Raw genomic sequence first — 25,539 nt, 5'->3', positions numbered from 1 at the left:
AGGAAATAAGAAGCAAAGGTTGGAAATATAAAGGGACACATAGAATGGCAACATCAAGGGTGAAATGAAGGATGTTGGACTCTTAGTGGTCCTCAACTGGGAGTACTTGTTGGACTAACTTAGGGAGCTCTATCAAATTTCAGAAGATTGTAATGTACACCTTTGACTAAAAACCTTAGATGGCTGCTGAGATCTTATGAATACCCTCAAGGTTTTTTGGGTCCGTGATTACCACAATCATGAGAGAGCACCAGACTGAGTAACACAAGTTATTGCCATTTAATCCACATTGAAAGCCAAGTGGCAAAAATACTGTCTGTGCTCTGGATGGTGATTTGACACTGATTAATGACTTGATCATTAGAAAACCAAAGGGAATTGCAAATGAAAATAGAAATAAAGACATAATCTCACACATTGAGTTTTCCCTAATACATATTTTTGAAAAAATATATATATTTTTCAGGTTCACCCAAATGCTAAAGTGCCTCAGGTGAGGAGCTGATGATAATCAGTAATTATCCAAGGTGAGATCCAAGACATTTCATAAAGATGGAAATAATAACCCTGTCGGAAATGGAAATCAGCTATCATGGGGGAGGGGGCTATAAATCCAAACATAATATCCAACTTGTCTTCACCTCAGAGAGTTTCCAGCTGTTTATGATGTTTTGCTGTGATTTACCAGAGATGAAATGCATTTTTTTAAACTGTGCTCCAGCCAGCTGAGCGAAAGCCTTGGGAACCATATTCTCTTTCAAGAAGTGTTGAACACTTGTGAAGTCTGCAGAGAAATGGTACAAGGTGTCTGCTTTCTTGTCAGTTCCAATGAAGATCTTTTCCTTGCAACCCTAGGATTGATCATTATTTTCTAAGTGAGCTCGTGGAAGACCAGATCAGGTCTCTCTTGGATTGAAAGGGCACTTGCTGAGATGCTATGAGCTTTAAACTTACCACGTCAAGGCCAGCAGTTCAAATCCAAGCCTTGCTAAAGGAGGTAATAAAGGAACGCTTGCTTATGGAGAGCCTGGGGAATGTATTTGCTGAGAAATGATTGTGGGAAGGAAATGTCCTAATAATGCTTGTATGAGTATGTGCCCCCCCCCCCCCCACAGACACACACACCCTGAGCTGAAGCGTACAAGGCAGTCTGTGGTAATAGCAGTTAATCTCACCAGACTGATTAGAGACTTTGAAGAACAGAGGTTGAGTTCTGAATGCCCAGCACTGTTGAGTAAATTACTGAATGACATGTAGAACCCGAGAAGACAGTGGTATGGCATGTGGCAGTGTCTTCCCACAGTCACTCCAGACTGCCTAAGCTTCTCGAAACAAACCTTGCACCTTCATGTCATGCCCTGGGGCTGTTCTCCCATCTTTCCTCTGGAATGCTTTTATGCCATCGCTTCTTGCACCCTCTGGCCTTTTGAAGCCTATTAAAATCTTCATTCTTTACAGTCCATCTCAAAGATCTTTTGAAAATAATTCTCCATGCACAAATGGGAACAGGGAATGTTCTTGGAAGTCAAACAGATCTGGGTTTGAATCCCAATTCTACCTCTTTCAAGTTCTTGAGCAAGTTACTTCAGTTCTTTGTGCCTCAGTTTCCTCCAGATGGGTTTTGGAAAAGGTTAATGTGATAACATAAGTACAGTCTTAGCTCAGTGAGCAGCACGAAGTAGATAATCAGTGACTGTTAGCCCTCTCCCCTTGTTCACCTTCCTCCATAAAACCCAGGTCCATGCTTAAAAAATGTTGCCTCCCAGGGCACCAGGGTGGCTCAGTCGGTTGGGCAGCTGACTTGGTTTTGGCTCAAGTCATGATCTCAGGGTCGTGGGATCCAGCACCACATCAGGAGCGCTGAGCATGGAGTCTGCTTATCCTTCTCTCTCCCCCTCTGCCCCTCTCCAAGCTCCCTCTCTCTCACTCTCTCTTTCTCTTTCTAAAATAAATAAAATCTTAAAAAAAAAACGTTGCCTCCCTCTGCCTATACATTCTTTAGCACTTTTTCCCCCTCCCCACTGCCAATTATATCCTCAGATATAATTGCTCCCTCCTCTGTACCATGGTGCTTTGCTTATGCCTCTTTTCTAGCACTTATTATAGGCTGACTTGAGCTATAACTCACCGTGTTTCCCTCCCACTTTGGCTGAAAACACCTCAAGAGCAGTATCTCCAACAAATAGCATAGGGACTAGTTTAGGACAGACATTCCATAAATGGTTGTCTAATTGGAACAACATTTAACCCAGCTTTCCAGGAGGCAACGTGAACGTGTAACATGTCTTCTCCCTACAAGTGCTGAATGGTCTAAGTAGCAAGAAGGAAATTCCTGCAATTAAGTGGTTCAAAGTTGATTGCTGTCTGTCCTCCACTTCCAGATGTCTTTGTTTCTCCCACTTCCAACTCAGCCAGGCCAGAAGAGCATTCCCATGAGGGTAACCTAATATATCTTTTTTGGCTGATTTGATTAGAGTGTGAAATACTTTCTTTGGAGAAAATACACAAGAGTGAGGTTTTTCTCTGTTTTTGCAAGGGACAGAAGGTGAGGGAGAGAGAGGGAAATTGAAGCCAGAGGAAAATCTATTGTACCCCAGGAGATGAAGAACACATGTAGCCAACACAAAAGATACTGTCCTGGGTCAGAATTTCAGAGCCTGAGCCATAAATGACTCCAAACCTTCTCATTGATCTTAGGGAAAGAATTAAAAGAAGGAAAAACAAAATAATTTCAAAAATCTCTTCCCTGTACAATGATTCTGTACAATGATATTTGTACAAATGAACCAGAAGCAAGCTAAAAATTCAATTCAACAAATACTTACTGAACTATGAAGTTCAGGGGCATTGGAGTTATGGAGATATTGGTGAAGCTAGACTTCTAAACTTAGTCTGTTCTTCCCTCTGCTCAATTATTTTCATCTTTGGGGAAAGCACAGTATTTCAGTCAGCATTCAGCTAAGGAAGTAGAATTACTATGAGTTGTGGGATAAGGGATTTGTTAAAGAAATTAGAACTTAAACAATTGCGAGAGGGGCTGGGGCAGTGTGGCTCTGAAAGGGGGGCGATCAGGGGAGTCACCAACCAGTCAATCCCAGAAGTCAAGCACATCCAGCTGACAGGGGTCTGTGAAGGGGGAACTGATAGAGAAGTCTACAGGAGAAGGCTGTGGGTCCATTCCCAGGGGTCTGGTGGTGGGCTTGGAGCTTCTATTGACCAAGAGTCAGCAGTTAGGAAGAGCTGGGTATAGAGTGGAGGAGAGTGAAGACAAGCTGGAACCTTCTGGCACCTCCACATCTGTCCATGACTTCAGTGATCAATGGCTGCTGATTCACTTCTGCTTCCCAAATCTCAAACAACTATCTTTAAAAAAAAAAAAAAAAATTTATTTATTTATTTGAGAGAGCGAGAGAGAGAGCACGAGCAGTGGGGAGAGGCAGAGGGAGAGGCCTACTCCCCACCAAGCAGGGGCTCAATCTCAGGACTGAGATCATGACCTGAGCTGAAGGCAGCCACTTAACCAAGTGAGCCACCCAGGTACCCCTCAAACAACTATTTTTGTAAACCAACTTTAACCTAGAACCATGCAGTTTGCCACTTAACTAAGCCGGCACACATAAATTTCCCCCCATCGCCATAAAGCCATTTGTCTTCTCCCAATTTCTACGATGAAAAAGAGTGGGCTTTTAAGTCTGACAGGCCTGGGTTCTAATCCTGGGTCTGCGCACTCCCCCGCCCCACCCCCAGTTGTATGACCTCAGGTAAATTACCATTTCCAGACCTTAATGGAGCAGGAATCCCTCCTCTGTGCTACTGTAGCCCCCTGGGCTTCTCTCAGTTGTAGCATTTACTTCATTTTCTTGTCATTATCTATTTATGTGTCCACTTCCTGCACCAGACCACAAGCTTGAGCACAGGGATCATATCTGATTCTACTCTATAGTTAAGGTGCCTAACGGTGCCTGACACAGAATGCTCAGTAACTGCTGGCTGAGGCTGAATCCTTGAAATGGAGACGAGAACTCACCAGACTATCAAGCTAACAACAGTGGAGCCCAATACTAAGACATTAAGGCAGTGAGACCCACCTGTGTCCCTATCACATTCAGTACCCTCTGTAAAAATAGGCTCCAGACACCCCTACCTCATCCACAGCTTCTATGTTAAACCATTCCACTCCCCAACCTGTTCTAATCATCCTGATTCCGGGCTCTTGGGCTTGTTTTCTGTTTATCACCTGCTATCACCTCTTGGACCTATTACCTTAAATGTTCAAGCCCCCAGCTCTCTAACTTGCTTGAATTTTTCTTTTCCCCTTTGAGTAAACTATTTTCCCTTTCTTGGCATGTTTCCCACCGTCCTACCCGAGGTTCTCAGGTCAGAGACAATGAAAGTCCCTGCCCTCGGGGAGTTCTCAGTCTGGTGAAAAACAGACAGGGAAATCAGCAATTCCAGGACAGTGTGGTAAGAGGTCTGTTGAGGGATGTTCAGGGTACGATGGGAGCATAGAAAGAATGAAGAGCACCTAATCTTACAAGGAGAAGGAAGTATACATTGATCTGAGTCTTGAGAAATTGTTTAAGAGATTCCCAGGCAGAGAAAGGGAGGACGTGTGTTGCAGACAGAGCCCACATTGCAGTGGTGTGAAGACAGGAGGGACAGGGCCTGGGAGGCTGCAGGTGTACTGGTATGGTGGGAAGAGCATGCAAGCGCAGTTGGGAAGTGGAAGGAAATGAGCCAACATTGTAAAATTGGGAGATATCACATGAAATTCTGGATCTCCAGTTTCTGTTGAAAAATCAGAAGATCTGGCCATACTGGGCTCTCACTCTCATATGAGCTGAGAGTTGTGTATCCTTGTTAGATGCCATACATGCCTTTGTTTTTTGTTGTTGCTGTTTTTTATTTATTTATTTTATTTATTTATTTTTTTAAAGATTTTATTTATTTGACAGAAAGAGACACAGTGAGAGAGGGAGCACAAGCAGGGCGAGTGGGAGAGGGAGAAGCAGGCCTCCCGCTGAGCAGGGAGCCCGATGTGGGGCTCGATCCCAGGACCCGGGGATCATGACCTGAGCCGAAGGCAGACGCTCAACGACTGAGCCACCCAGGTGCCCCGTTGTTCCTGTTTTTTAAAGAGTGGATCTTTTAGGGGCACCTGGTTGGCTCAGTTGGTGGAGCATGTGACTTTTGATCTTGGGGTTGTAGGTTTGAGCCCCATGTTGGGTGTAGAGATTGCTTAAAAAAAATAAAATCTTAAAAAAAGAACGAGTGGATCTTTTATTTTTATTTATTTATTTATTTTTAAGGTAAGCTCTTGGCCCAATGTGGGGCTTGAACTCTCAACATTAAGATCAAGAGTCGCATGCGCTACCAGCTGAGCCAGCTGGGGGGGCCCCACCATATGTGCTTTGTAACTCACTTGTCTCCACCACACTTTTGTCATCATACTTGCACTCTTGTTTTTCTTTAAGGAGAGAAATATTTCTTAATACCTGGCTCTCTGTGAAAAGTGGGGAAGTGGAGTACCCAAGAGCCAGGCATTCCGAAAACTGGGAATGGTGTGTTTCTTGTGGAAGTGAAGAAACAAATGTATCTGCTGGAGGACTGCAATTTTCACCTAAACTCAGTCCTCTTCACTCATTTATGTTACCTGCAGGGTTTGTGACATAGAGTGATGACCTCATGGGGCTGCTTGACTTTTCATAAAACCTTGCAGTGTTCACAGACCATCAAGGAGGAATGTGCCGAGTGTTAGTCTTAAAGGTGTAGGAGACATGTACATGTCTGCCTAGTGCTTGTCAAAGAGACGCCCGTGCTGACTCTCAGAGCCTCAAATGGTGATGAATCGAGTAGAAAGAAATCGAGGGGACTCAGAAAAGGGCTTGTCCGTGGCCCACAAACAGCTAATGGCAGGAATTCTCCACAGCCAGTGACAACACAGAGGAAATGCTGTGCCCTCACTTCCAGATTCAGAGCCAGAAGACCAAGGTGCTCCCAGTAATCATGCAGAACTGGCCCAGCTTCTTAGTAACAGGGTGACTTTAGAACTCCCCCTTGGTCCTCACATCCTATGTAGCTGCAGTGCACTCCCAGGCAGCTAGGGCCTCCAGCCTTCCGAGAGCCTGGAACTCCTGCTCTGAGCTCTGAGCTCCTTGCAGCTGGCTGAGTGAGAAGAGACCGCCTTGGGCTCCTCGGGGGCCTCTTGTTTTCAGTGATGATTCTCTGCAGCTCGGCTCTGGCAGTCTTACCTCCTCTCCCCGTCTAACTGATCCCGGTCCTCTGGCTCTGTCAGCACCTCTGCTGTGTACACCATGACATGTGTGAGTCTTGAGCCAGGCAGGAACCCTCAGAGTGAGGTGTGAGTTTCTTCGCAAGCCATTGAAGCTGCCTTTCCGCGGTATGCCAGACATCTGGGCTCTGCTAATCGGCAAGCAGTGCCTTCGTGAGGTGGTCAGGGGGAAGGGACCCCCAGCGTCTTTAAATTGAACTCCCCACTCCCCACCTTTTCCCACATCAGTTCTGCTTGTACCTGCTGAATTAACGCACATTAAAGCGTAATGCTAAATATGTTACACTTCTGATGAAAAGCTTTCACTGGCGCCTCATTTTCCACCAAATTCAAACCAAGTCACCTGCCCTGGCATTTGGCCCTCTCCCAGGAAGATCCCAAATGCTTTTTCTAGGCCTGTCTCCCACTATAAACACCAAATACTCCAGCCAGAATGATACGCTCCTAGGCCGGCTTTCCCTGTGATCATAAGATGACTGCCACAGTTCCAGGCATCACATCCAAACACTACAATGTGCAACAGAAGAGGGTCATCTCTTTCTTTTGTGTTTGTTTTTTTGTTTTTTAAGTAGGCTCCACGCCTAGTGTGGAGCCCAACGCAGAGCCTGAACTCACAACCCTGAGATCGAGACCTGAGCTGAGATCAAGAGTTGGTCATTTAACCGACTGAGCCACCCAGGCGTCCCTCTTTTGTGTTTTTTAAGACTGAGAAAACATTTCCCTGTCTCTCCCCTCCAAGTCTTTACATATGCTACTTCCTCACTGATGGCCCTCGCCTATCTTTGGCTGGATTTGGGTCTCGAGTGATTTAATCCAATCGCAGACAAAAGGGAATAGATCACAATGACTGGCTTGGGCAGTCATATTGGAGATAGAGTCCCTTTTCCTGAGGGATGGATATCTGAGCAAAATTAGGATTCTGTGAGCGTGAAGATGGGATGATTGTTGGGTGGGTAACCAACAGAGTCTGCTGCAACTTGGAATCTGGCAGATGGTAAGTGTTAAATATACGTTACCTATTGTTATTAACTCTTACTAGCTGTGTGAACTTACTCAAATGACATATCTCCTAGAGCCCCAATTTCCTCATCTGTGAAATGGGAATAGGAGTATCTAATTTGCTGGATGGTTATACAATTAAATGAGATGACATCTGTAAAGTCTTAGGTGCTTAGTAAATGATGACTGTTTATTATAATTGTATATAATTATTGCCAGAGTACTGGGCAGCAGGCTGAGGTCTCCCAACAAAGACCAGAGGTTCCTAGGGTTAACCTCAGCCTGAAAAAGTCAAAAGCATGAGTACTAGAAGCAGTTCATACTCAATGTTCTATAGTTGAGGTTGTGAGTATCAATTTGCCAGACCCTAATCTGTCAGGAATGGTTGCCCCTGCCCAACAGTTCCTTGGTTTCAGGAGACCCAGTAAGACAAGGATTCCTGCTAGAGGGCCCACTCTCCTGGTGCTCTTGCCCCTAGAGGGCACTAGACGCAATCCTGCCTCCCCTCCAGCAGGGATTTGTTGGCCTATGACCAACAACTCATCCTAAAGTAGATGTCACTTCTTGGCCTTCGAGTACTCAACTTAGGATGAGAGATTGATGGGCAAGAACCATCCATAGTCTCCTTCACATCTCCACAGCACCTAGGACTATAGCTTTGTCAGACCCAGGTTCCCATCCCAGCTCTACCATTTACTAGCATTGTGACCTTAGGCAAAGCTCTTTCTCTCTCTTTGAATATCATTTTCCTTACCTATAAAATAGGGATGATAATATCTTATCTGTTTCGTAGAGCTTTGGTAAGGATTACCAAATGCTTACACTTTTACAAATTAAGTTTTCCCAGTAGAGGTAGAAATTAGCTTATCCTAATTTTTACACATGAGGATACTGAGGTTCAGAGAATAAGAACTTGGTCCAATTCACACAGCAAGTTAGTGACAGAGTAGGGATTTGAACCCAGGTATCTCTCCATGCTCTTCTCCTGGCCCATCTTTCTCTCTTAATCTACTCATTAATCTCCTCTCTGAAGTCAGAGGCCCTCACAGATCACACCTCCCACATTCCTTCCCACAGTGGTCTCTCTATCCTCTGAGCTCCTAAAGCACTTGCTTGAACCTCCCATTGGTTCACACTTAGAGGGGTACATCCAGCTAGCCAGGCCATAAACCTGAGCTCACCCTTGACTCTGCCCTCTCCCTCACTCCTCATATCTAATAGGTTAATAAGATCTGTCAATTCTACCTTCTAAATAATCCTGAAATTCCCCTGCTTGTGTTTCTGCTCTCGCTGTCTCTCTCTCAAATAAATGGATAAAATCTTTGAAAAAAAAAAGGGGGGGGTGCCTGGGTGGCTCAGTCGTTGGGCATCTGCCTTCAGCCAGGTCGTTATCCCAGGGTCCTGGGATCGAGCCCCACATTGGGCTCCCTGCTCCGCGGGAAGCCTGCTTCTCCCTCTTCCACTCCCCCTGCTTGTGTTCCTTCTCTCGCTGTCTCTCTGTCTCTCAAATAAATGGATAAAATCTTTGGAAAAAAAAAAACAACCTGAAATTGTTATATACTCCTCTCTTCCTACTACCACAACCCTGTTTTAGAACCCCAACATCTCTTGGAGTAATGCAGCAGCCTCCTGACTAGTCTCTGTGTCCCAAGGTCACCCTCCAGAATGACATTTCTGGTAGAGAAAGCTGACCATGTCACTCGTGCACTTACAACTTTCAGAACAGGTGGCCCTGCTCTCTTATGCAGCCTCGCCTTTCATCACTTTCCCTTCAAATTCTGTTCACTGGTCACTTGGAATGACCTGCTGTTCCTGGAAAGACCACACTGTCTGTCCTCCCCAAGCCTTTGCTCTTGCTACTTCCTCTGCCAGGATCAATACCAGCCCCACTCCCATCCTTGCCTAGAAACCCCTCCTCATCCTTCAGGATGGGGTTCAGGAAAACATCTCCTCTTTCTCTACCTCCTACCCACAGCTCAAATGATCTTGAAACATTTGGTACTTATTTCTTCCATTGCATTTCTATCCCGGCTGGATTGTAACTGTCTTTTACTTTATCTTTACCACTAGATTATAAGACCATGAGTGGAGGGCAGGGTCCCCCAATTTAGTCATTACTCTACCTTCAGATGAGTCGAGTGTTAAAGTGTTATCACTACACTGAAGTCTTATCAATGAAGGGGAGTTCTGCAATTTCCAGTGAAGTTGCCATTGATGTTGTGTGGAGCCCTAACGGCACCACAGAATCATTCACCCTCCCTCCCTCTGCGCCCCCAGAATCCCAATCACAACAAAATAGCATGATGACTTACTTCCTTGGGCGACTTCCAGCAAGTGGAGCATTTCAATAAACAAACAATAAAAGTGTGGGACAAATGGGAGAGGGAAATGTAGGCTCCCAAGAGGAAGATTGGAATTGGGCTTGGCAAGAGGCTATGAATGCTCCTAAAGCTGACAGATTTATTATTGGGAGTTTTGTGTTTACACATGGACCTTCCCTGCCTTTAGTATACTAACAGGGAGGGCTGGACATAGAGTCAAAGTGATTTGGAGGACAGAGGAGCCCTAGATTCATTTGACTTGGAAAGACCTTTGAATTTTTATATTCCATCTTCAAACACAGGGGTGCTGAATGGGCTTAGTGGGGTATAGGTGCCTTTATGCACAAGTGTGCTCTCTGCTATCCCTCTCTTTCTCTCTCACCACACACACACTCATATACACACTCACACACGTACTTCTGTATGTAAGGATTTTTCTAAAAAACTTGATCATACTTCCATGCTTCCCCAAGAAATTAGATAGATAGAAAAAAGACCCATAAACTTCTTTTCTATTTCTCTGGATCTCAAGGATTTAGATATTCAAATTCTCCTATTTGTTTGCATCAAAGCAAATGTCTCCATTCCAAGTCCCAGGGTCCCATTCCTCCCCATTCATGCCTTAACTTTCATCTAAGAAACTTAGGAACTTGTGAATTCTAACATTATAAATCTACAGCCACAGTATCAAAGCTTGGGTGTGATTTTCAATTATATTAATTCTGAAGCTATAATATATAAAAAAATTATCTTAGAGCCATAATAGAAGCTCTTAGGTTCTCAAATTTGCATAGAACTGAGTCCATAACAGTCCATTTCAGCAGCAACTTGATCTACCAAAGACTTGCTTTTCCATAGGCATATCATCCCAGGAATTCACAGGTAGTTTCTAAGTAACTCTTGTGCCATTGCATGCCATCAATTACTAGTTATTGAAGGAGGCAGTCCACCAGGGATCCCAAGTGTCCCTGTACATCCTTGTTGAGTGTGCCAAACTGTAAGACCTAACCATGCTCTGTCCCTGAGTCATTTCTGTAACTACTCTCAAAGGCAATTAAGTAGGTCAAGGTGATCACAACATGACTACTGTACAACTCTTCACTCCGCAGGGGAAGGAGACTGGCTTATTGGCTGCTTGTTATAAAAGGTTCTGAGCCCTTGGCCAAGGGTTCCTCAGCTATGGTGGAACTGCATTGTATGGGTAGCTGCCATCTGGACCCATTGCATTGTCCCATGGGACTCAAGGGCAAGGAGACCAGCCATGCTGTTGTTGCCCCTGCTGTTCGCAGTGCTGGGAAATAAACTTTCTCCAATCTGCTGCATCTTGTTTTCTTACCTTCAGCACCTATAGAGTGTGGCAAGCCAACCTAGAGTTCTGTTACTCCTTGCCATCTTCCATGAGGTGGCGGCTCTTCCCTGACACAGTATCCTGTTTTCTTTTTTTTTTTTTTAAGATTTTATTTATTTATTTGAGAGAGAGAGAGATCACAAGTAGGCAGAGCGGCAGGCAGAGGCAGAGGGAAAAGCAGACTCTCCGCTGAGCAGAGAGCCCTATACAGGGCTTGATCCCAGGACTCTGGGATCATGACCTGAGCCAAAGGCAGATGCTTAACTGACTGAGCCACCCAGGTGCCCCAGTATCCTGTTTTCTACTGCCAATGAGGTCATTGCTGAATTCACGCTCAATCAGGTCATATAACAATCCCAGAGTTCTCTCTTTGAAGGTCAGTTTCCCACAACCACTTTCCGTATCAACTACTATATTAGTTAGTGTCCCATGAAATGAAAAACAAATCATCCTAGATCTGTGCTGTCCAGTATGGTAGCCATTAACCATATGTGGCTATTTACATTAAATTATTAAAATGAAATATAATTAAAAAGTCAGTTCCTCAGTCACACTAGCCACATTTCAAGAGCTCAGTACCCCTATATGGTTAGTAGATACTGTATTGGCCAGCACATTAGGCCATTTCTGTCATCACAGAAATTCCATAGGACAGTACCACTCTAGATTACGTGAAACAGAAAGGGATTTAAAGCAGGCAATTGTTTACAGAGATGTTGGGCACATGGGAATAGTCCAAGGAAGGAAGGGCTTAGAAGAGTTAGAAGAGAAAAAAGGAGATTACGAAGATGCTGCCACCCTGGGTAAAGGCTGGCCCACAGTAGGTACTGTCTGTTAGGGGTGCTGCTCTGAGAAGGAACCCAAGAGCCTGTGCTTGGTGCTGCTGCTGCTGCTGGAGACACCATAAAAAAGCGGGACAAAACAATGGCTTCTTCCTTCTACACACCCTTCAGTCTCCTGCCAACACCTTCCAACTGGCAAGAGAGTCTAAAAAAAAATGTAATTTGCAGTGTCCATATGTCTTAAAATACTACAGAGAGCAAAGAGGGTGGGAATGTATCTTAAGACCGACAAATAACTGCATAGAAGGGATTTTTATCAGTGCTGCTATTATTAAGGGTGGCAGGGCTCCCGCCCTATACTTTACATCCATTCTCTTATCTCTAGCAACTTCCCCCTGCCCTGTATGTCCCAGCCATATGGAACTTTCAATTCTGTTCCGAAACCTTATGTTCTTGCTCCTCCTCCAATCTTGCAGATACTGTTCCCTCTGCCTGGAACATGCCTTTCCTTACTCTTCGCATAGTTGGCTATTCTCATCCTTCAAATATCAGGTCAGATGTGACCTCCTCAGAAAGACTTTCCATGACCTTGCCATTCGGCCTAAAATAGCTTAATCTTCCTGATGTCCCGCCATAGTCGTTCCCCATCAAGCCACCCTGTTTATTTTATAGTCCTTGTTTTTTATTGAAAATTATCTTCTGTGTTTATTATCTGTCTTGTCTCATAGAATGTAAGCTCAACAAAGGCAGGGGCCTTGTCTGTGTTGTTTCGGGCTGTGCTCTCAGCATTTAGAACACATCCTGGCATGTAAGAGAAATTCAGTAAATGTATGCTGTCTGAATGAATAGTTTCCATCCATTTTTCTGCTATGTGTTCCCATAGAACCCATTCTTCTCCCATTGTGACACTTAAAGAAACAAGTATAATTACTTATATCTGATCCCTTGCTAGACTATAAGCTCAGTGAAAGTAGGGACCATGTATGTCTTATTCCCAGTTGAATCCCCAGTGCTTAGCACAGTGCCTGGGATAAAGCTGGAAGCAAGAAATTACTTGATGGATTTGGTCATCATATTATTCTATCAAAAAGTTTGAGAGATGATTTAGTAATGAGTATAGTGAAACTAAGCAAATGAAAACAACGAGGCAATTATTAACTCTAGGAAAAAATAAACAAAAATGGAAATATAATCATAAAGCCCCACATGGCTTGGCTATGAATAATATTTACATAGTCATAATCAGGACCAACAGGACGTATTAGCTTTTTTAGACTTTATGAGTTGACATTTTTCTATACTGGTTAGTAAATAATAACTATCTCAAGCTCCCTGAGTACCCCACTGCTATAGCTCCAATTGCCCTAGCTCCCTGTCTTAGAATTCCCTGAACCTTCCCAGGATCCAGCAACTAAAGAGACAATACCTGGCACAGTCAGGGGCTCCAGAAACCTACTGGAAAGGCCAGCATCTCTTTGGATCAGTCAGTGCTTGTGCCAATAAGTAGCCTCCAGCCCATCCTGGGCACTCCTTTTGTTTCCCCTCAACCCTGCTTGCTATACCTCCCTGGGCCCAGGGAGCCAGTCCTACATGGGAACCATCCAGAGACATCAGGCTGCCAGCCAATGGCTGGCCTGCCCCACCTCCCACACATCAGCCCCTGTCCCCGAGTGTTCTACCTTCCCCCAAGAGGTTCTGCCCTCACTAGGAGAGACAACAGTCCTGGAGGGAATGCTGGCATCTCAGAGGGCAAATATTTTTAATGATACTTCTGGTCATAATATGTAAGCACCATATGATGATTTAACCAAAAATTGTGATACAATTATATCAGAAGATGCGGCAGGGAAGTGGTGTTAAAGAAATCTTCCATTGCTCAAAGTCAGTGGGTAATGTCTGAACTTAAAAATCACAAAGCAGCAGTATAGGTATATTATTTAGAGAATGGAAGTAAATACAAAAAGCTGGAAGAAGTAAAACTGGCTAGTTGACTGTGAGGTGCAGGGCTTGGTGTGGGGATGCATGGGACGGGAATCTACTGTTTTTTATTATAAGCCTTAGAGAAAATTTGAGTTTTGAACCATGTACATATTACTCTTTTTTTTTTTTTTTTTTTTTTAGGAGACTGCTGCAGGAATCCTGATCAGCGGTGATGGCAATGAGAGATAAGTGGATCCAACATTATGATTAGGCGATGAATTGGCATAACTTGGTAATTGCTAGTGAAAAGAGTGAGAGGGGGGGAGTGAGAGGAGAATCACACAGAATTGGCTTTCCTAGATGGCGCAGAGGTATCTGGGAAGGCCCCTCCCCTCAGAAACGTCTCTCCCTCCCGCCCAGCACCGTCCTAGGGTTAGAGAAGGACTGTTTCTTGGTGAGCACTTGGATGCCAAAAGTCTCCCCAGGCACCACATATTGCAAGAGTGACTAACTCTGCTTGGGAGAATTGAAACTAGTTCAGAGAGAAAGGGGTATTTAAGCTGGGTCTTGCAGATAGTATAAAAGCTTCCAGTTCCATAAAGGGTGAGCTCTATGGTGAGAAGGCATGTTAAGGGAAGGATATTCTCGGGCAAGGGTGATGGAGGATAATAGGAAGTACAAAGGCACAAAAGCATGGGAGAATAATTTGGGGGGGGGGGGTGTGAGTCATTCCATGTGGCTGCAATATGGGAGGCATGTTGTGGGAGAAAATAGTGGGAAATAAAGCAGGACCAACAGTTTGTGAAGAGCCCAAGGGCCTATAATGTAGTCCAACTGGTCTTCTCCCTCGAGCTGGTGGCAGAGTAAAAGGCACAAACCTTCTGAACAGTAATGTGGAAATATATATCAGGAGCCATTAAAATGATTCTAATCTCTGTCCTAGTGATCCTGATTCCTGGAGATTGTTCCTAAGGGACTACTTTTTAAAGGATGAAGGATAAAGGATAAAGTGAGCAATATTCATTAAGCTATTTATTGCATCATTATTGGAAATAGTGAAAAATTGGAAAACAACCAATGTTTCCCTCAAAGGAAAATGCTCAAGTAAAAAATGGTGCATTCACCCAATGAATAAGCAATAGGCCGACTTGGTGTGTCTGTCAGAATTTAGATGGGCTAACTCAGGAAGCCTGCTGGGCCCAGGGGAGGGGAAAAGTTCTGTTGTGGGCAAGAGAGGAAGGGTGGAAGCAGAGTGGACCCTAGGTCAGCCCCAGCAAGGGGAAGGGGAGGGGAGCTACCATTCACTGGGCATTTCCCTTTCGGTATCTCATTATATCCTCATAGCAATCCTATGAGGTGGTACTAAATACCATCCCCGTTTTGCAGACAAGGACCGGAGGCTCCCAGAGAGGCAGTGATCTGCTCAGTCCATCTGGCTTTGAGGTAAGAGGCTGAGATTCCAATCTATATCTATGTGATGACAGAGGAGTCAATGTTTTTCCTCTGCCCATGATGCCAGTTGTCAATGATGACAATGTTATCTATGGGGCATTCCTTCTACATGCCCTGGGCATCTTTCTTTAGTCTTGGGGAAACCAGACCAAGCCTGTGTAGACACCAGGGGTTGGCAATAAGTAGCAAAATGGAAAAAGCTGTATGATACAATGCTGAGCAATAAAAATAGAATATGTAATTGTATCAGTGATGAAAGCAGCCAAAAAAAAAAAAAAAAAAAATTACACTACCGACAATGGCAGGAAAGGGCAAGGAGAAATGGAAACAGATAACGTGTGAGTGGGTGCTCTTTCCTCTTTCTCTTAATTTTCTGTTGTTATCATTGTATTATTTGCACAATAAAACCCACTTTACAATGAAAGAAGGAGAGACCGAGAAAATGTGAGCCCCTGGGGTAGGCCCACGGCCATGCCTTTAAGTCCAGCTGCAGCTCCAAGCCTTCCAAGCCATTCTGCCAGCAGCACTCCTAAAAGGAGCTGGCTTCTTCTGGACAAAGGAGGGAAGGAGAGCAACTTCGCGTGTGACTCACGCCAAGGGGCTTCGAGTCTTTGCCATCGCGCTCTAGATGTTGGTGTCACTGCTACATCCCAGGGGGAGCTTTCCCCTTAGCTGGGAAGGGTGGCTGTGACCAGTGCTCTCCAGCCCCAGCCTCTTTGCCTCTGATGGTTGTTGCGGTTCCCGGTTCCTTCGCAGTGGGCTCTCCTGGCTGGGGGTTAGGTTCCGCCTTGCTGGAGGAAGGGCTAGCATGAGATTCTCTCTGATTCAGGGACAGAGGCCAAAGTGACCCTAGCCAGCAAAAAGAGCAGTGAGATAGCAACATCCATGACTGGGTGTCAGAGCTGAGGCCCAGTGATTTTTCTTTTGTTCATGCTCAACACCCCCTACCTCACTTGACTTCACTGTGACCTCTAGACCACCAATCCTTTGACAATTTCATGCATTTGCCTGTGCTGTTCTCTCAGTCTGGAGTGCCCTTGCTTATGCTTCCTGACAGAGCTAAACCCTGCCCATCCTTTCATACCACTTCCTTGATGAAACTCCCCAATTTCCTTTTGGGGAATGAATCATTCCCTCCTCTGGCTCCCACAGCACTTGATTTGTATCTTTCCCGTGGCAATTGTATTTTTCTGTAGCGTGTTATAGTTAATCATGTCCACGTCTGTTTCTCCCACTAAATGGGGAGCCTCTCAAGGTGGCCAAGGAACCTGTCTTATCCAACTCTGACTCCTCACAGAGTGTGGCCAACCTCTGGCATATGGTAGGTGCTCAGTCAATGTGCGGAATGACATTAAATTCAATGGGTGAGTTCTTCTACTTTCTATGTCATAGACTCTGGGAAAGCTGTTGAGATGGTAGACAGATGACCAGTTGGTTTTATATCTATTTCTTTCCTGTGCATTTTGAAAGAGGCAGGAAGAGGAAGAGAGTTAAAGCTATCTATGGATCCATATTCCAGAGATTTCAGCCAGGGATCCTGAGAGGGGGTAATAATATATATAATAGCTAACATGTGCAGAGACTCTTATTTATACTTTCACACCCATTAACTCTGCTGGGTCTCACCAGGACTCTAGGAAATAGGCTGAGTGGCAGCATTTGGCTTGTCCTAATGTTAACGGTCAAGAAAACCAAGGCTCAGAAAAACGAAGTAATTTGCTCATGAATCCATCAACTCAAAGTATTGAGCTGGGACTCAAACCCAGATCTGTTGACTCCAAATCCCATGCTCTTGATATTGTAGAGGTGACAAGGACGAAGGCTCTCCTCCTCCTGATAAACATTTGCAGAAGGAAACCCATAGCTTAAGCCTTGGTAAGGTGCATTGGCATCAGGCCCAGTTGTCCCCCTCGTGCATGTTTATCTGCTGATCTAGGGGTTTAGCTCCTCAAGGGTAAGGACCACACCTGTTCCTTTATTTCTTTTCCCCCAAAGCCTCAGGCCTTTGGCAAACCCCACACTTCTGCTGGGTCTTGGTTTCCCTGTCTGTAAAATGAGGGGGCTGAGCTAGAAGTTTAAATTGGGTCACATTCCCACCAGTGCCCAGCGCAGAGCCTCGCCCCGCAGCGCCCACCGCCTTCCCCCTGGACGACTCCCCAGCTCCAACGCTAGAGGCCTCCCGGACTCCAGCTGACATGATGGAGTGTATACCCTGCACGTTGCAGCCTCTTCCCAGGCTGGCTGCAGAAACCCTGCCTCCTCCAGACAGCTGGGCCGCTCCGCTCACACGGACCAAGTTGGGAGCCTCATTAGTCATGTCAGATGACACAGTTAACACTTGGGGCCGGCACAGCCAGTTCATCAAAAGCTCCTATGTGCCTGGCTCCGTCACTGCAGCTGAGGAACTACTGTATGTGGGGCAGGCAGCACATCAGAGGGGCAGTGCCAGAGGGCCTCCAAATTGGTTTTGATTAATTGCATAGACATGTCTTTAATTGGTGCCAGGGTAGCAGCCAGAGAACTTATGGGAAAGCAGGATGTTATGCTTTCATTCCCTGAAGTCCCATAAAGCAGTGAAAGATGAGGAACAGAATCACTGCTCGTTGAAAATTTATTGACCGTGCAGACCCAGAAAACACAAATAACTATCTGAATTGAAACCTAACCTCATTTTCCCAACTCACTGGAAGCCAGGCATGTTCCTCTCTGCACCCCGGCCTGCCTGCTGAGATGTATAACTGTGCAAAAGGTGTGATTTCTAAGAAATGAGGGCTTGAGTACAGAGACAGCATACTCGGCTTTCCCAGATGGGCGCAGAGGTATCTGGGAAGGGCCCTCCCCTCAGAAATGTCTCTCCCTCCAGCCCAGCACTGTCCTATGAATTGATATTAGAGGCTGATTCACTTTGGGTAAAACCTTCATTCATACTTTCTTTTCTACCTCTTGGAGATTTAAGACCCATGGACTGAGTAGGTACTAAATACGAAACACTGTTCTGGTGTCAGGAGGAATATAGAAGGAAGTGAAGTACAGACCCTTCTGTCAAGGAGATGGTTATCTAGAAGAAAAGAGAGGCCAGGTCCACAGATGAACTAACACATGGTGAGCGCATCACATAGAAGGTGAAGCTTTGGGATCTGGCACCAAGAGGACTTGGGTTTAACTCCTAGCTCTGATTCTTATTACTGAGCCACCTCAGAAGTCACTTTGGGGGGCGCCTGGGTGGCTCCGTCGGTTAAGCGTCTGCCTTTGACTCAGGTCGTGATCTTGGGGTCCTGGGATCGAGCCCTACGCCGGCTCCCTGCTTTGCGGGGAGCCTGCTTCTCCCTCTCCCTCTGCCTGCAGTTCCCCCTGCTTATGCTCGCTCTCTCTCTCAAATAAACAAATAAAATCTTAAAAAAAAAAAAAGAGTCACTTTGATACTCTGAGTTTTAACTACAAAATAGGATAATTACCACTTACTACACATGGCAGTCATGAGGCTTGTAAGAGCAGAGTTGAAAGTCCCCAGCACAGGGCCTGGCACTGATCAATAAGTGGTTGCTAATTCTGATTGTTACCAGAGAGGTTCTGATAGAGGACTGTGTGAGAGCTCATTTATTCGAGGAACAAATAAATGTTTCCTGATCACAGAGTCTGTGCCAGGCTCCGTGCCGGGCATTAGGAGTTTAGGAGTTTAGGTAGGAAGCTCTGCCCTTGATGAGACTGGGGTCCACGGGGGGAGTAGCAACGCTACAGTATGGGAGGAATGGCAAATTGTTACGGGTATGCTGACAGAAGTGTACTCAGTGACAATGGGGAGGAAAGGAGACAGTCACTTCAACCTGGGGAAGGCAGGATACATTTGCCTAAACAGGTGATGCTTGAGCCAAGTCCTAAAAGAAAAAAGATTTTCATTTGCAGATAAAGCAAGAGAAAGCATCTTATACACAATGCCAGTTTCTCTCTTTTTGTTCCTAGAGCAAGCAAAGGTTTTCCCCTTGGATCTTAGAATCAGCTGCTTTCTTTGTACGGAAAGTTCTTCCCTTAGATATTCCCAAAGCTGCCTCCTTGTTGACCTGATATTTTCTTATGTGTTCCTTTGTTTATTATATGTCTCCCCCACTAGAATGACAGGCCCATGAGAACGTGAGATCTTGGCTATCTTTTTCTCCACTCTGTTACAACATCTAGAACATTGCCTGGCACAGTGTAGGTGTTGAATATATGTTAGTTGCATGAATAAACAAACAAAAGGAAACACAGGAGGGAATACTGCAATCAAGGAACTATAAGCTCAGTGTGTGGTGCACAGCGGGTGCGGACTTTCTCTCTCCTAAAGTTGAACAATGAGTTACGCCTGAAGCATAGCCCAGAGGAACTGAGGTGGGAGGTCCTCAGTGGAAGAGGTGGCCTCTGAGCTGTGCCCTGAAGCCAGATAAGGATGACAATGGGATGGGAATGTCGGGAAAGGGATCGGCAAGATTAAATGAGATAATTTACAAATCCTTTCCAACCTTGAGCTTCTAAGGATTTCTCACAAACAAATCATCTCTTGCCACCTTTCCTGGTCCCCTCACCCACATCCCTCCTTTCCACTCCGCCCTGTCTGGAGGCTATAAAGGGCATCTGACACACCATTTCCCGCCCATGTAAGTCACGGGCTGCTGTGTGATGCTCATTCTCGGTTTTTACCATGCCCTAGGTGGAGATGGTCCCATAACTCAGGGTTGAGGCCCCAAGCAAAGCCAGCCTTTCCACAGGGTGGCAAATAAGGGGGAACTGTTTACCCACCAGCACCTTCCTGGCCCTGCTCCCGGATAATTTTATGTCCTCTGGTCCTGGATCTGCTCCTTAGTTGGATGCACCTCAGTTCACTTGCTGGAGCACGGATGTGTGACTGTTTAACTGCTGCTGCTTCCTGTCCCAGGGATCCTGGGCTTCAGGGAGCATGGGAAAGAGACAAGAAAGAGAGCTTTATATGAGGTAAGCTTTGACAGTACTAATAACGGCCAAAAACTAACTTACACTTACACAGTGCTTAACAATTTACAAAGCCCTAGAGAACTCCTATTCATCCTTCAAGACCCTGTACAAATGTTACCTCTTTTCACCAACCTTCAACTTTCCCAGGCAGAGCTAATCCTTCCCTCCACACTTTGTAAAACCTCCATTACATCCCTAACTACCTTGTAATAAGTTTATTTGTGTACATGTCTCATTTCCTCCATTAAACCATCAGCTCCTCAGGGGCAGATCTCTTCTCTCCTAGTAAAACCCATTTCTTTCTTTCTTAAAAAGGAATTTTCATTATACATATTTTTCTGATTATAAAATTAATAGTTAGAGTTACAATGATCAAAAATTGTATATATAAAAGTATAATGAAGAAAATTTAAGGGCACCTGGGTGGCCCAGTTGGTTGGGTGTCCGAACCTGATCTTGGGTCATGAGTTCAAGCCCCATGCTGGGCTCCACAGTGAGTGTGGAACCTACTTTTAAAAAAATGTTATCAGGGCACCTGGGTGGCTCAGCCCGTTGGGAGTCTGCCTTTGGCTCAGGTCATGATCCTGGAGTCTTGGGATCGAGCCCCGCATCAGGGCTCCCTGCTCGGCGGGGAGTCTGCTTCTCCCTCTCATGCTCTCTCTCTCATTCTCTTTCTCTCAAATAAATAAATAAATAAATAATCTTTTAAAAAAAATGTTATCAGTGCTTTTAGCTGGGTGATGAAATTATAGGTGACTTTAAATTTTTTTTTTTAAGATTTTTATTTATTTATTTGACAGAGAGAGACACAGTGAGAAAGGGAACACAAGAAGGGGGAGTGGGAGAGGGAGAAGCAGGCTTCCCGCTGAGCAGGGAGCCCGATGCGGGGTTTGATCCCAGGACCCTGGGGTCATGACCTGAGCTGAAGGCAGACGCTTAACAACTGAGCCACCCAGGCACCCCTCTTTTTTTTTTTTTTAAAGGAGGCTCCACACCCAGAGTGGACCCCAATGTGGGGCTTGAGCTCACAATCCTGAGATCAAGACCTGAGCTGAGATTAAGAGTCGGACACCCAACAGACTGAGCCACGCAGGTGCTCCAGCCCTGATAACATTTTGAGTATAACTTGAGTCTATCTTGAGCCCTTTTTTAGCATATAAAAAGTAAAAATGGGTCTATATAATGCATGTAGTTTTAGTCTTATCATCTATTCTATTGTGAACATCTTTAAACATCATTGATGATTCTTCAAAATCATCATTTTAAATGACTGCATTAGGGGCGCCTGAGTGGCTCAGTCGTTGGGCGTCTGCCTTCGGCTCAGGTCATGATCCCAGAGTCCTGGGATCGAGCCCCGCATTGGGCTCCCTGCTCGGCCAGGAGCCTGCTTCTCCCTCTGCCTGCTGCTCTGCCTGCTTGTGCATGCTCTCTCTGTGTCAAATAAATAAAATCTTAAAAAATAAATAAATAAATGACTGCATTATTTCATTTAATGAATATACCACAATTTACCTGACAATTTCCCTGTTGTGGGACATTTGGGTTAGTTGTTTCTTTTTACTATTTTGCAAATAAAATGAATAGCTATATACATAAACCTTTGTCTGCATCTTTGACTTATTTCCCTAAGAAAGATTCCTAGAAAGGGAATTTCTAGGTCAGCTGGTTTCAACTCTTTAAAGGTTCTCGATGCTTCATGCCAAATTGCTCTGAGAAAGTGATGCCATTTACAGTTTCACCAATACATGAGTGGGCCCACGTCCCAGTGCCGCGACCTGCATTAAGTATTATCCCACTGGTATCTTTACAAAGTCCAGTGGTCTTCTCACAATGCCTTTCAAAGTGAGTACTTTTTCTTAAACACAACAGAAATTATACAGCGAAACTCAGAGTTGTCTTCTTCCAAGATATCAACCTGGAAGGGTATATTTATTGCAACAGTGCTTCAGCTACTTTAAACATTTCTGTAATTCGATTTGAAAATTGCCTGGGAAGCAGACAACCTGGGCTTTTGTATCTAAATTGTACAATGCTGTCTTTGGAGAATGATTTCCTTTTTGGCAATGGTCATAAGTCATTTGGAACTCCTGGTAAATGAGACGAGGAGCTGCAGCTGGAGTCAGGGTCGGAAATGAGGTATAATTGGCCAGTAACGATTGAGGGCTTGTCATGACTTGCAAAGGGGCGTCCCACTGGAGCACTGGGCATCATCGGCACAGTGCTGAGCCTCCCAGTGTGACTGTTCCGAAGTGGCTGCACTTGGGCGGAGGCTTGGGGCTAGCACGTAGACTTAGGGAACCTCTTCTCGTGACTTCATGGTTACTCCGTGTGCAGCCCCAGAGTTAGGCGCCAACTCATTTTAGAGCTGATCCCTTTCCACCTTCTCTCTTCGTCAGGCCCACTTGGGCCTGATATGTCTCCAAGACCAAGAGCTTCAGGGCCAGGTTAGTGGAGAGGGAGCGCAGGGCGTGGCAATGGACTGAGCCCTCAGAATGCGGTCAGAAAGAACTGGGTCTGAGGCCTGGCTCTGCCTATTACCGGCCGTGTTAGGTCTCATTTGTAAAAGAGCTTACTTCACAGGATTGTTAGGAGAAATGGAGAACACATACAACCACACACAGACACAGACACAGACAGGCAGACAGACAGATGGACAGACAGACATACACACACCCACACAGAGGCGTGTAAAACATGTATTGAGCACGTCTCCTCTGCCAAGTCCTGCCAAGTACCGTGTTTTATTTTTTAAAGATTTTATTTTATTTATTTGAGAGAGAGAGAAGGAGCAGGGGGAGGGGCAGAAAGAGAGGGTGAAACGGACTCCCCACTGAGCAGGAAGCCTGATGGCGGAGTTAGATCCCAGGACTCCAGAATCATGACCCGAGTGGAAGGCAGAAGTTTGCTTAAGCCACCCAGGCACCCAAGTACCGTGTTTTATACGCATGCAGCTCACCCTGTCGTTGACCATCCAGAAACCATTTCTCCTATACTACCTCCTACCACCTCTCCCTTGTTGTTAGGGGTGGTCGTGCGGCCCAGTTCTGGCCAATGAGATTTAGGTAGCACTCCGCTGGGAATCACTGGGGGAGCTTTTGTTTTCCTGATGAAACAGGACGGCTGAGTCTGAACTGTCCTCTCACCCCCACCGCTTCCTGCCTTGAACTTGGAGGTGAAGGCTGAGCACTGCAGCGATCTTGTATTCAAGATGGAAAGGACAAAGGAACACCTCTCTGGAATTCTTGGTATGTACCTATTTGTTGAAATCATTGCTCATCATCATGACTTGCAACTGGAAATATTCCAATGCACATCCACAAAAAGTGTCCATACATAATAGATGCTCAATAAAGGGTTCCTATTTACACTCTTATTTACATACAATTCCTCCCCCTAAAGAACTAATGATATTAATGATGGTTATCTCATATTTATGCAGTACTTGGCAATGTTCGTAAGATTTTCACATCCATTTTTTTCATTTGATCCTCACAACTCTGCAAGGAAGGCAACTTTTTATCCTAAAGATTCTTTTCAATTACAAGAGGATATATAAAAAGTATTCTAGTATGCTTATATGTTACATATCGACTTGTTTTCTCTCCTCTTCTTTTCTTCTTCCTTCCTTCCTTCTTTCCCTCCCTCCCTCCTTCATGCCAGTCTCGGGTCTGTTTTTCTCAGACCTACTTCCTAGCCCTCTGCGCTCTGTTCTGTTCTGTAACACAGGGAGGTAGATCCATTTAGCCTGTGAATCCAGGCTCCAAGACATCTGGCTTCCAGCTGTTTGGCCAAAGGGAGGTACTAGCCAGAGACTGGGAGTAGGTGTATGGGAGTGTTTCTTCTCCTCGCCATCTGCCCTAGGTAGCATCTCTGGCTACTCATCATCCATGGCTCCTGCTGTCACAAACAGGCCTGCTAGCGTTAAAGTTTCTTATCACCTGGCTCCTGGGCCCTGGTGACACTGGCCCCCCACTCTGCCCCTTTGCCTTATGGGTGGCAGTGGTTTCCTGCTCTTGCTAAGTTCCGGGATGCCTCTCTGTCTCCTATCCCATCACCTGTGTAACCAGTCAATCTCTTTAAGGCCCCTCTACTCTACAAACTCAAAGTATCTTCTTTGTCCTCAGACCTGAACTGATCTCCATCAATCTACCACACCTTTGCAGGGCACCCACTCCAAGGCCTCCGTGCAAGATTCACAGGGAAGGAGCTGCTCCCAGGTTAGGGGGCTAAGTGAAAAGCCTCACAGTATGCCGGCCTCTGCTGGGACATCCCCAAACCCAGCAGAACTTACAGGGAAGTCCTGCCATGACCTGGGCTTCCTCCTGCTTCCAGAGGCAAGCCAAAAACAATGTGCAGGATCCTTGCATGTCCCCTTCACTGTCTACTGCACAAGTATGCTTGAGGATGCTTCTGGACGGTAGGGGAGATGCCTCTTGGCTTTCACATCCTCCCAGCCAAATGCTCCTACCAGTGGCTCTCAGGTTTAAGACAGTCTAGCTTCCACGGCTTGCTTTCTACTTCCTCCTCTTCTCTCCCAAACAGCCTTACCTAGGAAGCAGGAGGAATCTTATCCAGAGTGTTTGCTTCAGCAAAATGCCATGGCAGAATTGCCCAGAAAGGCTAACAGCGGAGAGACGGCAGAGGTACCAAGCGACCTTTGAGATGCCTGGATGTCTTGCACGGGATTTGTGGGCAGACTGGACACACAACCTATTTCCCCACTTAAAATTTTATGGCTTTGGCAATTTAGACAATCATTCTGAGCTTCACTTTTCTTATCTATACAATGGAAACAATGTCTTCCTCACAGAATTATTGTTTCTGATCTGGCAACTTCCAGAAACATCCCACCCCCTGCTACAGACACAGAGAAATTCTGGGTGAACTATAACAGAAATGTTTTATTTTGGGGCCCCTGAGTGGCTCAGTCGTTAAGTGTCTGCCTTCGGCTCAGGTCATGATCCCCGGGTCCTGGGATCGAGCCCCACATCGGGCTCCCTGCTCGGCGGGAGGCCTGCTTCTCCCTCTCCCACTCCCCCTGCTTGTGTTCCTTCCCTTGCTCTGTCTCTCTCTGTCAAATAAATGAATAAAATCTTTAAAAAAATGTTTTATTTTTACCACCAAATTTGAAAAACGTTGAGAGAAATCCTCAGATGTCAGAAATGAAAAAGAAATGAAAATGCACAGCCAGAACAGGGTCCAGGTGACGTGCCTTAGCAGCACACAGGGATTTCACACTTAGCTATCGATTCTGAGAGCTGCAGGCTAGGGTTCCATTGCACACCAAGGAGTAGGAGATGGGGCTTCAGTCCCAGCCAGGTGAGAAAGCTGGAACGGAGCCCCCTGCATAGAGCCCTGATATGGGAAGCTCCGCCCCTGTCCACGAAAAGGAGACTGGGAAAACTACCCCAGCATTAGTGAAGTTGCAAGGAAGCTTGATATCTGAAGAGGCCTTAGGTG

General features: G+C 45.5%; 2 protein-coding genes across 7 annotated transcripts in view; one reads left to right on the top strand and one right to left on the bottom strand.

The window, feature by feature from the left end:
- Window positions 1–25,156, top strand: part of LOC118529853 (uncharacterized) — a 34,441-nt gene extending 9,285 nt beyond the window's left edge. Inside the window, exons 2-5 of one of the 4 annotated variants that reach the window (XR_013442476.1) lie at window positions 13,864–13,954; window positions 15,007–15,105; window positions 23,195–23,324; window positions 24,204–25,156. Coding sequence is in view for 2 of the 4 variants with exons in the window: in XM_078058570.1 (XP_077914696.1) it covers window positions 13,937–13,954; window positions 15,007–15,105; window positions 23,252–23,324; window positions 24,622–24,740 (309 nt within the window). In the remaining 2 variants the exon portion in view is untranslated. The remainder of the gene's footprint in view (window positions 1–13,863; window positions 13,955–15,006; window positions 15,106–23,194; window positions 23,325–24,203) is intronic. The other 3 variants (XM_078058571.1, XM_078058570.1, XR_013442477.1) reach the window with 3 other exon arrangements.
- Window positions 1–25,539, bottom strand: part of GVQW3 (GVQW motif containing 3) — a 49,627-nt gene that overhangs the window by 3,715 nt on the left and 20,373 nt on the right. The window contains exon 2 of one of the 3 annotated variants that reach the window (XM_036082857.2): window positions 17,167–17,759. The exons of 1 other annotated variant lie outside the window; for it this stretch is intronic. In XM_036082857.2, coding sequence (XP_035938750.1) covers window positions 17,503–17,759 — 257 coding nt within the window. In that variant the 3' untranslated portion in view covers window positions 17,167–17,502. Of the gene's footprint in view, window positions 1–17,166; window positions 17,760–19,982; window positions 20,034–25,539 lie in introns of those variants that run through there. One more of the 3 variants, XM_078058568.1, reaches the window with a different exon arrangement.

Source organism: Halichoerus grypus, chromosome 11, assembly GCF_964656455.1.
Source record: "Halichoerus grypus chromosome 11, mHalGry1.hap1.1, whole genome shotgun sequence".
Lineage (NCBI taxonomy): Eukaryota > Metazoa > Chordata > Mammalia > Carnivora > Phocidae > Halichoerus > Halichoerus grypus.
Note: the sequence above shows the minus strand (reverse complement) of the source record. Positions and strands in the feature narration are given on the sequence as shown.